This window comes from Dermacentor variabilis, chromosome 8 (assembly GCF_050947875.1).
Source record: "Dermacentor variabilis isolate Ectoservices chromosome 8, ASM5094787v1, whole genome shotgun sequence".
Taxonomy (NCBI): Eukaryota; Metazoa; Arthropoda; class Arachnida; order Ixodida; family Ixodidae; genus Dermacentor; species Dermacentor variabilis.
The window spans coordinates 39,307,831-39,320,846 of record NC_134575.1 but is presented as its reverse complement, the minus strand read 5'-3'; the positions used below and the strand labels follow the sequence as shown (position 1 = coordinate 39,320,846).

The following is a 13,016-nucleotide window of genomic DNA, read 5'->3' as shown; positions in this document are numbered from 1 at the left end:
GTAAAAACGGGGCCCCATTTCACGCCGTTGCGAGGTGGTAGCCACCAACGGCGGCCTAACTCCCGCTCCTCTCACCAGGGGCGCTACGGTCGGTGTGACGTCACACCAGCTGTGTAAAAACAGGGCCCCATCTCACACCGTCGCGAGGCGAGGCGGCAGCCACCAACGGCAGCCTAACTCCCGCTCCTCTCATCAGGGGCGCTACGGTCACTATTGCTTCGCAATCACCAGGCTTAACCAAGCTAAGCCACGGCCGTTTTTTGCTACCAGCAATAAAGAACACGCGCAGAGGGACGTCCTCTCTATTATAGTAATAAATAGGCTTGCCTCATTGCCTGGGTGGGTCAGGCAAACGAGGTCACTCACAGGTTGCGGCAGGTGATCTTGCCCTGGCGGCGGCGCAGGTGTCCAAGAGAGAGAGTCTCCCTCGGTGGCGCGCTTTTATGCCTTTTTACCTTTTGCGAGGGGAGGTACTTGCCCGCTGGATATGTTTCCTTTCCCGCAAGCCTAGTGGGGGGGGGGGGGAGGGGTACGCGCGACACGAGAGCAACGGAGAAAGGGAGGGCGCATAGTGCCTCTCTCCCTTGTCTGCGCCGGCTCACAGCGTCCGCCACGTGGGAACAGGACGACGCGAGTACGCGAGAGGAAATGGGAGCAGGTGCTCCCCACATCCTCCTTCGCTTAAGAAGGCCCTCGGACGCAAAACACTTGAGATGCTAGTTTATTTGTCAAGAATGGCCCAGATGCCCCTCTCCATTGCCATTTCGGTCTTCTGGGGCTTCTCCGTCGTGTCCAGGGTTGTGGCCGCCGCCTCCGATGCTGCCTTCCCGCCGTCGTTTTCGGCCACTGCCGCAGCATCCTCGTTCATTCTGGCAGTCGTCGTCTTCGCGGCTGGTTGCTCCGCTGCTGGCTGATTTGCCCTCCCAGCAGCGGTGCCTGGGTGGCCTGTCGCCACATGGAGCAGCCACTCCGCGAACTCGGTCTCCGGGGCCGCTCAGGCCAGCATGGCCTGGACCGCTCCACTGGGTGGCTGTTGCTGCGGCGATGGCGTTCTTTGTCTCTTCATCCGGAGCCGGTGCAGGGCCCCTCGGTCGTGGCTTTTGTGTATTCGCACCGCGCCACATTTGCACAGTCTTGTACCCGCCGGCAGGGGCAGGCAGGCGCCCTCCGCCCTCCGGTCGGCATCTTGTATTGTCCGGCCCTGGAAGAGCCGGAACAGCCGTTCCGGAGGCGTTCCAATCCGGGCCCTCTCCTGCCGGCGCCAGGGTCGGTCCGATACATATACGGCTGGTGGATCGACGCCATCCTGATAAGTCCAGGTAGCCATGTCCCGGGTGCTGCGGCCTGGTTGCCTAGGGTTCTTAGCGCCACGTTCCCTTGGTGACCCTGACTGGGCCTCGGATGGAGAGGTCAGGCGGCGAGGTGATGGGTCCATGAGGAAATGGGACCCTAACTGGGCCTCGGATGGAGAGGTCAGGCGGCGAGGTGATGGGTCCATGAGGAAATGGGACCCTAACTGGGCCTCGGATGGAGAGGTCAGGCGGCGAGGTGATGGGTCCATGAGGAAATGGGACCCTAACTGGGCCTCGGATGGAGAGGTCAGGCGGCGAGGTGATGGGTCCATGAGGAAATGGTAGCGTCGTCCCTCATGGGCCGGCCCTGAGGCCGTCCAGGATGAGGCCTCGTGACTCTCCTGGTGGGTCGAGGGCTCTCGAGGGGACAGCTCAAACGGGGGGTGTCCCTCCGGCGAGACAACTCGGCGGCGCTTAGAGTGGCCGTCGTGGTCCATCTGCGCGGTGGAAGTCGGCACAGATAAGGTTAACACTCGCATTGTGCGTAACGCCTTGTACTCCGCCAGAAACGTCAAACGGGGCTGGCAGTGCCGGAGGGTCTCCTCCTGTTATGCAAGTTGTAACGCGGTGGCGGGCTCATCGTTCGGTTCTGGCTGCTCTCTCTCACCGACTGTGGTTGAGGGAGGGTCTGGTTTTCATCTCACTGCTCATCAAGCGACACGTAGCGTTTCAGGTCGCATACATGTACACCGGCCCGCCGATCGGCTTTCCTTTCATGTTCTCGAGCCGGTAAACTAACGAGGAAACGTCTCTCGCACTTGATACGGCCTGGTCTACTTCGGTGCCAGCGAGGCAGTGAACTGTTTGCTAGAATCGCTGAGAACATGCTGGCGTCGAAGCACCAGATCGGCCACTTCATAGCAGACATTCCGATGCGAGCGGTCGTACTGCGCCTTCTGTTAAGCCCTAGCAGTGCAAAGATTACGGTGTGCTTTCTGTAAAGCTTCCGTCATCTTGGCACGTAGGTGCGTCGCATATTCAGCTTGTGCTGCCGGCGCGACTAACATTACGCTGCGATCCGCGAAAACTCTATCCATCAGATTCGGCAGCTCTCTCCCCAGGTTGAGAGAAGAAGGCGCATACCCAGTCAAGCGGTTCACTGTCGATCGCAATGCAAACCCGATCTCTTGGAAGGTAGGTATCCCAGTCCTTATGTCTTTCAGAGAACACGACAAGCATGTGCTTAATGTTGCGATTGACCCGTTCAGTGGGGTTCGACTGAGCATGGTAAGCTGTTTTTTTTGTGCTTAATGCCAAGTGCAGCGCACGAGTCAACAAAAACCTTCGCAGTGAAGTAGGACGCATTGTCCATTATCAACTGCTCCGGGAGGCCAAACCTGGTGAAAACCTCAATCAACTTATTCATGATCCCTCGTGCTGTCAGTTTTCGCAAGGGGAAAAGTTCGACTCATTTACTGAAGTGATCTGCGACTACCAGGAAGAATTTGTTCCTACTCAGTGTGGTGGGATACGGTCCCATGACGTCACAAGCCGCAATTTGCCAGGGAGTCTGGCTGTCGATAGGCTGCATGAAGCCAGGCGGTCGTCCGCCTCGGTGCTTCACATTTTGGCACACATGACATGAGCGGGCGTAGCGCATCACGTCCCATTTCATGCCTAGCCAGGCAGCGAGGCGACACAACTTAACGTTAGTCTTGGGGTCGTTCGCGTGCCCAGCAATACACGAGTCGTGAAAGTAGCGTAGCAGTGCTCCTCACAATGCATGCAGTATCACCACCTTAAACTCCTCACTTGTGTTGTGCTCGGTGGGAATATACCTCAGCAGGACGCCGTCGGAATTCAGCAGATAAGAATCCAGAGCGCTCACAGCATTAGCAACTGTTCCCAAGCACTTAGCACAGGCATCAATACTAGCTGCCTCCATGTGTGCGGCAGCTGCGCCACTTTGCTCCCGGAGCTCGTCGAGCCCTTTTCCACAAAACGGGTCCTTCTGCTCAGCCTCGAACAGCTCCTCTCCGCTAAAGACAATTTCTGCAGGACCGACAACATCTACGTGCTTCACGCTCTCGCCCAGGATAGATGGTTGTTCTCCGTCCCTTACTCAGGCTACGACTTTGGTTTCTTCCTCGCCTTGGACTGGTGCTCGCGAAAGTGTGTATGCTGTGGCATTGCTTTTTCTTTTGAGGTAGCGCACGGTGAAGTCATAACGCTGCAGAAGCAGTGCCCAACGTGCCAGGCTGCCACTCTGCTTGCTCAAGCGCCTCAACCACGTGAGAACCATGTGGTCAGTTTCAATTTTAAATGCCACTCCATTCACATAATAGTCGAACATTCGCGGAGAGCAAACTATCGCGAGGCACTCCTTCTCTGTCACCGAGTAGTTCCTTTCTGCCGGCGTCAACGAGTGACTCGCGAACACAACCGGTCGGAGAGTGCCTCCGTGCTCCTGAAGCTAAATTGCACCTAAGCCTAGGTCGCTTGCATCTGTTTGAATCACAAACTCCCTATTCAAATCGGGCAGCTGCAATTTGGCCGTGTCAGCGAGCACCTTCACGAGGCCACGCAGTGCCGCCTCCTGCTCTTGACCCCAAGTCCACCGTTCGTCTTTCCTCACGTGCTTCCTCAAAGGCGCTTGCACCGCCGCACTGTCTGGAATGATTTGGTGATAAAAGTTCACCAATCCCAGAAAGTGCCTCAGGTTGCCAATATCTTTCGGCGACAGGTACTTCAGTATAGCCTCGAGCTTATCCTCACTTGGCAGGATGCGGCAGTTGTCCAGCATGAATCCCAACAGTGCTATTCTGCTCGCAGCTATCTGAGCTTTGTTTGGGTTCAGCGTGATACCTTCGGACCTCAGCCTGTCTAGGACGTCTCTCAAGTGGCGCAAGTGCTCCTTAAATGTTTTCGGATAAACCACTATGTCGTCCAGATATGCGAGAGCCTGTTGCCACTCTGCGTCTCCGAGCACTCTGTTCATCAACCTTTGACAAGTAGCGGCAGGTTCGACCAAACCAAAAGACATTCTCTTAAACTGAAAGAGCCCCCGGTGACAAGTGAAAGCCGTTTCCTCTTTGTCACGCTTGTCCATTTCAACATGAAAGTATCCACGACTAGCATCGAGCGTCGTAAAGTACTTTGCACCGCCTAGGTTACACACTAAAGAGGAAATGGAGGGTAGAGGATACGCATCCTTCTTCGTAACCTCATTCAGCCGGCGGTAGTCTACACAAAGCTGATAAGTATCGTTCTTCTTCGGGACTAGAACTACCGGGAAGCCCCATGGGCTGTTCGACCTTTCCACAGTGCCTGTGTCGATGAGTTTGTCTAAGGCGCTGCCAAGTGCTTGCCGCTTAGTCAAGCTAATCGGCCGAGGATTACATTTCCGTGGTGCAGTGACACCCGTGTCTATTCTGTGCCTGACCAGCGTAGTGCAGCCCAGACGGTCCATGAAAATCGCGTAGTTTTCGTTTTCGACAGTCGTGCCCTTTTTCTCTCCGGAATGTTGACCACATGACAAAAGTGGGTGCGCCACCCCTTGCAGAACCGTGGCGCACTGTTCTGCCACCGTCTCTCTCTCCTCGCCTTCGCTGATTATTGTTCGCTCGCTTGGCTGTGGCCGGGTGTGGCCTGCTCCCGCCGCACCCGGAAACTGGCATGTCTCCGGTGCCACGGGTGCTTTTGTGAAAAGCTTTAAGGCACCCGTTCCATTCTCTCGGCAACCTCCATTGCCGATGTCTATTACAATGCCCGACTTGACGAGAAAGTCTCGACCCGAAATAACAGGCACTGACAGACCGAAGAGATGTATAAGGCGTTGTTGCCTGACGCGTTTCTCTCAATGGATCACTAACCTAGCTGTACCGCTCGATTGTGCTGTGCCAGAAGCAAGTCGGAAGGTGGTGTCATTATCCCTCAAGCGGATATTGTTCTCGTGGAGATGATGCAAAACCTCGTCACCAAATAAAGAAGCGCTTGCTCCAGTATCCAATAATGCAGTGAATTTCTTTCTGGCTATCGTTAGCTGGATGAATGGCGCCTGTGAGTTCGCCACGCCCCCTATGCAACAAGCCAAACGCGCAAGTAACCTGATACCACCGGTTGTGTTCGACACCACCACACGGGACCCAAGGTGGATCTCCGGCGGCCTCGCCCGCTTCCTGAGCCACGCACTCGGCCTCGACCCGGCGTGTGGCCGCAATCACGGGCAACGTGCCCTGGTCGGCCACACTGGTAGCAACGGCCGCCGAAGCATCGGTGGTCTAGGCCCCGGTCACACCACTGCAGCCCACCGTAGCTTCCTTGCACTGCATTCGGCGTGTGCCACTCCTCCGGTCTCGCATCGGCCTCACGTTCCTGTCGCGGCGCGCTGAGTGTGGCATTAGTCTGTGCTGTTCTCAGCGCGTAGGCGTACGGGTGCAAGACGCGGTCTGATTATTCCTAACTACGCTGGATGTGCTCCTCAGCGAACGATGCCGACGCGTCGGCTCTAGACAAGTGTGTGAAGTGATCACGCTGCCGTTCCACGCGCAGTGAGGCTTGAGTGACAGCACCGCGGGTGGAGGCGGACGGTATGCTCATGCCGCAAGGATGTCCCCCTGGAAGTGCTTCGCCTCGGCGGCGAGTTTGTCTAAGTCTCTAAACCTACATCTCTCTGAAGTAGGCCGCGAAAGTGGGGTGCGCCTGCCGTGCGACTCGCTCAACTTTCTCTGCATCGGTGGCGGGAGGGTTCGAGAGACGATAAAGTTCGTCAATCGCTCGAACGTATTCCAGCAGGGACTCGTCCGGATGCTGGGTACAAAGCTCCAGCTCCCTCCTAAAATGCCGCTCGTAGTTGGCCGGAAGAAATTCCTAGCGGAAGTTCGCGCAGAACACTTCTACTGTGCGGCATCGGTGTCCGGTCAGTCAGAACCATCGAGCCGCCTGCTCAGTCAGTGAAACCGGGATCACGCGCTCGACTAGTTCGGCGTCTGAAAGCCTGGTTGCTCGCTGGTAATACAGCAGATGGTCGAGGTACTCTCTTGCACTCGTGCGATCGTGGTACCCACTGTAGGTAGGCATGCCTGCCTTAATCCGTGGTCTCTCGCTCTGCGACGAGGCCTGCATTGTGCCTTGCAGGACACTGACTAAGCTCTGCATGATTTGCAAATGCGTTCTGCAACATTGCCTCGCTTGACGGCAAACTCTTGCCCAAAGGGCCGGGTGCTTCCGCCGCCCGGGTCGGGCTATTTAGAGGCATGTGTGCCTCCTGTGTCCGCGTTGCGAAGTGGCAAGGGGCCCAACGTGGTATGCCTCGTATCAGGGTTAACCTCCGCCCACGTGGCTTTGCACAACCCTGACTGTTCCGCATGAAACACTCAAAACCAAAGCTACCGGTTTGTTCAGCGGCTGCCGCCGCATTAGGAATAGGTTGCTGACTTTGCGTCGCTACATCTGACAACATGAACAAATCTGAGAGGTCAGACAAACCAGCCGCCATTGTTCGCTGAAACGTGGGTAGTCCTAGTGCCAACACACACCAGAAGACTCTTCGTGTTGCCAAATTCGATCCACGTTGGTAGCGCCAAATGTGGGGGTTCCACTCTTGGCTGGCGCAACCAAGACCAGCCGTCTTTTTAATTTTTTTTTTCCCGCTCCGCTGGTTGCCGGGGCGGCAGTAGTTTGTGCTCCCGAGTGCTGTTCGCCTGCATGCCGCGACCACGCCATGGCCGGAGCGAGCGGAGACACTCGCCTTAAAAAGAAAACTCGTCAAGCGTACGGCAAGAAACGAAAGTGTGCATGGAACGCGCAGCGAAAGCAAGCAGACGACATCGTGCTGCCAAGATCGCCTGATGCGACCGAGGCAGTTCATTCCGACGACGGTACGCTGCCGCAACCACCTGTTGTAGCCGTAGCAGTGCCACCGGTGCTGCTCTCTCCTGGTCCTAGCTGCAGCACCTTCTTGGGTAATCCCATCATCAGACTATCTGGCACTTCCAGCAACATTCAAGACCGCCTCGGCACGGTATTATTTACCGCGGAGGAGACAGCTGAGCGCGTCAGAAATGCAGCGGACTTGAAGAAGTCCTTGACACCACAGTGCCAAGTTCAAGCTACTGGACGTTCAGCTGGATAGTGACGGCAAAGAAAACGGCACGGAATTCTCTATTATTGATATGGCTGTGATTAACTCATTTTTTGGGCTTGTCTACCCAGAGTGCGGCACGAAAAGCATGACCTTTTCAAAGGGGAAAAAAAAAAAGGACTATGGGTTGTGTTCAAAGCTTGCGCTCTCGCGCAACGACTGCGGCTTCCTTGAGGAACGTTTTTCGTCCTCAAGAGTATCCGGTGATAGTGACAACAAGATAAGGCCTTTTGAAGTAAATTTGCATGCCATGAAAGCTATCAGCAGTATTGGTAAAGGGGCAACAGCTCTATTGGACTTTTTTGCAGCCATGAATGTTTCACATCGAGGCCTTCACCACAAGACCTACCAAAGCCACATGAAGACTATGCAGAAAGCCTGCAGTGCGACTGCCGCGGAATGCGAAGCTGCTAGTGTCGCTCGTGTCATAGACTTGTATACAGAGTTGGGCAACGCACCCGGGAACGTTGACACTATCTACAATGGCAGCTGGTTGACCCGCGGGCACAGTTCGCATAGTGTGTGTCGGCTGTATAATTGAAATGTATACAGGCTTAATAACAGACCACGTTGTGTTGCCTAACTTTTGCCTGGGGTGCACCTTGGGACCTAAAGAAGACGACAAAGGACACGCTGCCTGGCTGATCGAGCATTCACTTGTGTGCCAAAAAAATGTTGATTGTAGGGGTGGCCAGATGGAAGTAGAAGCAGCCCTGCAATTATTCCAGCGGTCACTCGAGATGCATAAGCTTAGGTATGCTACAATGCTTTCAGATGGCGACAGCAGAACCTACCACGCCCTCACTGAATATGCAGTCTACGGCTAGATCAAGGTTAAAAAAAAAAAAAAGACTGCATAAACCATGTGCATAACGAATGTTTGCCGGCTTACATACCCTCATTGGCAAAAAAAAAAAAAAAAGAAAAGAAAAAAAAAAGCTCAAGGTGGGTGGGTCCCTTGGTGGTAAGGGTAGGCTGACTCAAGAAGTCAAGAAGATCACCTCCTACTATGGTTATGCCTTGTGCAGTCACAAGCACGATGTGCCAGGCATGCTAAAGGCTGTGCTGGCCACACTGAAGCACCTGTCGTCCACTGGCCAAACACCCAGGCATGACCTCTGCCCCGAGTCCCGAGAAAAGTTTATTTCAGTTCGATCTTTTTGTGCACTGTATTCGGCCTTACAGATGTTTTTTCTGGGTTGTTTTTGACCAGAAATGACAAGGGTGCTATCATTTCATTCGTATTGAAATGATCTGGGAAGTGATGCTATATTTATTACTCTTGCACCGTCATGAAAATTACATTCAGGTATAGTACTCGCTGCTAATTAGAAAAAGATGTTCATAATGAGTGCAAAATTCTTTTCTTGTCCGTAAAATGCTTCCAAATGAATCAAAATAGCATCACCCCCTACAGTAGGTATTTAGCAATGGTGTCATGCATTTAGTTTTTGATTTAGCAAGACGGAATCATCAAAAAGCCCTGTAACGAGTTTGAAATTAATTTGACTTCAGATCTCAATATCTTTTTTAACTGCTACAGCTATCAAAAATCTAATTACAGATTTGAAATCAGCACGAAAACTCACCTCAGACAGTGGAGTCTATTAAAGATTCACCCGAAAATGAGAAAAACGTTTTTAGGACATGTCCCCCCTTAATATGAGACGTTTCACACCAATTGTGGTGCGAATGATTAGCTGTACTTAACGTGTCTACAAAATTTGTCCGAACCGTTTTAGGGGCCCTTTAATGCGAGTGAATGCAGTATGTTACGTGCTGCCACGTCCACTTCAACCTCTTTCTGCTATCACCTGCACGTAGCAGGTACTGCGTTCGGAGCAGTGATCCTCCACTTTTGAGGCTACAACCACAGAGTTTCTTACAATATACTATAGGGAACTCTGGCGCGGCAATCGGTCGGCCACTATGGGTACTGACGGGGAAGAACAACGATTTGTGTGATCTTCATGCTTGTGGATTCAGACATTCTTGTGGCTTAGTACATCAGGCGTCATAAGCCTTCATTGTCGTAAATTTCAGAGCAATCTATATTCGTCGTAGAAAGATGCTGCGAACCCACACAATCGCTAATAACTGCAACGACCAAGCTTGTCGAGGTGGCCAAATCAAAACGCGCATTGCGTCTCAAGGTACTGGCATGCCCGCGGTAACTTCGTAAGGGCGTTTCACATCGCTTGTCGATGCATGCATCCGCGGCATAATGGTTTCATTATCAGGCTTTTGCGCTAGAGGTCCTGTGTTCAAATTCTGTCGGGAACAATTTTAATAATGTTTATTTAATTATTTATCACACAGTAAATTGTCAAAAATCACAATTTTGCAGAGTCACGAAGCCGTTTGACACCATAAAGACGAAGTTTAGGCGGCAAATGCATGTACTTCCCATAATTCCCATGCTAACACAGTCGAACCCGACTACATCGAACCCGTTTACATCGAATTATTCTATATATCGAACATTTTCTAGACACTGTAGATTTACAATGAGTATATATAGCAAAAACTACGCTTACATCGAACAAAACTAGCAGCGACTCCCAATATATCGAACGTCAAGCGGCGGAAAAGTGCCCCCAGAAGTTGGCTTTCCCTCGCAGGGACGGGATAACCCAGCGGCATGGCTCTATCCACGCGCTCTCCGTTCCGTGAGCGTGCCGTCTTGGACGAGCCGTCGACAACCCCCTGCAAAAAATGATCCTGGCCCGCCCGCAGCGCTTGCTCAGACAGCCAATCAGAGGCTCTTGTGCCTTCGTTGTGCAAGATAGTGGAAGTTCGAGTTCTCTCGCTGCTTCTCTGGTTCATTGTGTGTGCGCCTTGTGGGCCTTTTCCCGCGGTGTTGCCATGATGAAGCGGCAGAATTTGCCTTTCGCCATGAAGCTCAAAATCATAAATCGGCTCGAACACGGTGAGAAGTCGGATGTCACCGCAGCGTGAAAGATTCCGAGGAGCACTCTCAGCACGATCTTGAAGAATGAAGGGGAGATTACGGCTAAATGGCCCAACTCGCAACCTGGTGCCCGTGGCGTCCGACGCATACGCACGGCCGTGTACGAGTCGTTCGTCTGAAATTGCTTCAGCCGTCCCGGCTTCAGCGTGCTCGGTGATGACTAAATTCTGGTGAATGTGACGCAGCCGTTGCAAGTGTTGCCGAAGTTTGAAATAAGCCGTCAGAATTTCTGGAAGCTGTTGACGAATCAACCGTGGACAAGTTTGTGTGCAAATGATGGTGTCGCAACCACGGGAGAGCCCGAAAACAAAGACTACAATGTCGACATTGTACCGAGCACAAGTGAAAGCGGGCACAATGAGGAAAGCAACGACGGCCCTTTGCCCACTTCCTCCGAAGTGATTGGCGCGCTCGCACTAGTCCGGTGCTTCTGTGCGAATGCGGGAAGGTTGCGGCCTCAGCTGCTCTGACTCCTTAGACAATGTGGGGAAATGCATGCGTTGCAGGCAGCGAAATTGCCCAAGCAGACAAAAAATGCAAGATTATTTGATGCAAAACTAGGCTAGTTACATCAATAAAGCAATGTTATAAATGGTATGTGCTTTTATGACACCCAGTTATTTAGCAGGCTCATATCGAATTATGCTCTATATCGAACTGATGGGCGTTTTTTGCGAGTTCGATACAGCCGGGTTTGTGTGTACAACGGATCCCATTACAGCTCCCGTAGACACAACGCCAGAGTTCCCTCTGGTAATTATTGTACGAAGCTCTATGGCTACAACCCCACGGCCATAGTTACGCTTAACTAATGCAGGTCGTTTACTTGACGCCACGCAGCTTTGAGCTTGTTACCAACACGGAGTTCAACTTTTGCCTGAAAAGAAACCCGCTTACGGCCAGGGTCTTTCCCGAGCCTGTCTGTGCAATGCCGACCATGTCACGGCCGCTCAGCGCAATGGGCCACCCCTGGGACTGGATGGCCGTTGGGGTCTTGTAGTTCTGGGCCTCGATCATCCGCATGCAGTAGTCTGCAAAAAAGACCGACACAGCTGAAGAACATGGCACAAACGAGGCGGCGCTTTCTACTCGCATGCTAGACAAGACCGTTGCAAGGAAGGCAACGAAAAAATTGTAATAAAAAGTTGTGCTAGCAGTGTTTTTCGATTAAGGGGGGAACCTGCGCTTGAGAACTTTTTTTTTTAAATTCTAGATCGATTTCGATGAAACTGGCAGAGTTTACGTGTTTCAATGTGCTAGTTTTATATATAGCGCCCAGTTTTCTTGCAGAGTAAATACCTTCCAGAAATTGAAGATATACATGATCAAAATTGTGGTTTTTGAGAAGACAAAAAACATTTCACAACTGATATATTGAAAGAATGTCCGAAAAAAAAAAAAAAAATGAGACGGCACCAAAAGCCATCAGTAGGCACTAGGCATAATTCATGGCCGTTTGGCCGTTGCCGCTCGACAACACAGCATGCACTACGAGTACATTCACTTCAAAAGGATTACACGTTTTCGGGCCCTCAATTCCCCGCGAGCTCCATCCCGGCGCAACTTCACCCCAGATCTCGCATACCACAGTCAGTTTAGTAGCAAGACCATAATCCTGATCGCTCTGCACCAGATACGCAGAACCATCGCAAGCATTGCACGAGAAAATGCTGAAGAGATTGTGCCCCATTAATAGGAAGGAGTTTTCGAACAGCAGTCATCTTCCAATTATATACTGAAATTTCGCACATAGCAGGCAACACTACAAAGACTAGCAATGTCACCGACTGCTTATGTTTGCGACCAGAAAGTAGCGAGATGTAGGTGTGCACCACGTCTTATTTCATGACGTCGCAAAATATGCTCCACTTGCTACATGGAAGGTGTCGCAGATCTGAACCTACTTACCAATGAGCGGGCGCATCACACACGCTCGCGACGAAAGCATGGTAAGTGCCCCACCCTAGAAGCAACATTACGTCCGGAAGTTCTTTCTTCCTTCTTTTCTTCTTTATTGTAACATAAAATATACAAATAGAACGTTTTGTCAGCCCACCAAAACAATGGTGCTTTCGAGCGGGATAGCACAGTGCGTTGGCCTGAATGATGCAGTCCTGTGTGTCCTGATAAAGCACCATATCAGGTATAGTTACACTGAACAAAGCCGTTGACGACCAAACATCAACCATGCTGCAAAATGCCCGTAATGAGACTTTTACAACTGCACCACTAGTGTACTTTCTGCAGAACTGCCTGCTATGCATAACCGACGTATAAACGATTAATATCAATGAGCTCAGCCATCGTCAAGTCAAGGTAAGCAACCACTGATCTACTAACGGTGCGCACAGTTACTGCATTTCCTCACCTGGAAAGCAGCCCTCTTGGAAGGTCAGGATGGGTCGCGGAGGGTCACGGCCCCGCAGGGTCATCTCGTATTGCCGCCGGTGTTGTTCAATCTCGTCCTGCGAGGGACAGAAAAAAGCAAATGTCTAACAACGACAAAAGAACGGTGCAATTCAGGACTGACAAAGAGCCAACTGCACTGTACTCAACATGGCTACTATAAGGTTAGCATGAAACTCTCCAGTTCGCAATGGCTACTAGATGA

The 13,016-nt window shown here is 52.1% G+C and overlaps 1 protein-coding gene across 1 annotated transcript in view; it reads right to left on the bottom strand.

Moving 5' to 3' along the window:
- Positions 1–13,016, bottom strand: part of LOC142590080 (putative ATP-dependent RNA helicase DDX5) — a 36,925-nt gene that overhangs the window by 16,787 nt on the left and 7,122 nt on the right. Inside the window, exons 4-5 of the mRNA XM_075701924.1 lie at positions 12,774–12,870; positions 11,303–11,436 (exon numbers count right to left, since the gene is read on the bottom strand). Coding sequence (XP_075558039.1) covers positions 11,303–11,436; positions 12,774–12,870 — 231 coding nt within the window. The remainder of the gene's footprint in view (positions 1–11,302; positions 11,437–12,773; positions 12,871–13,016) is intronic.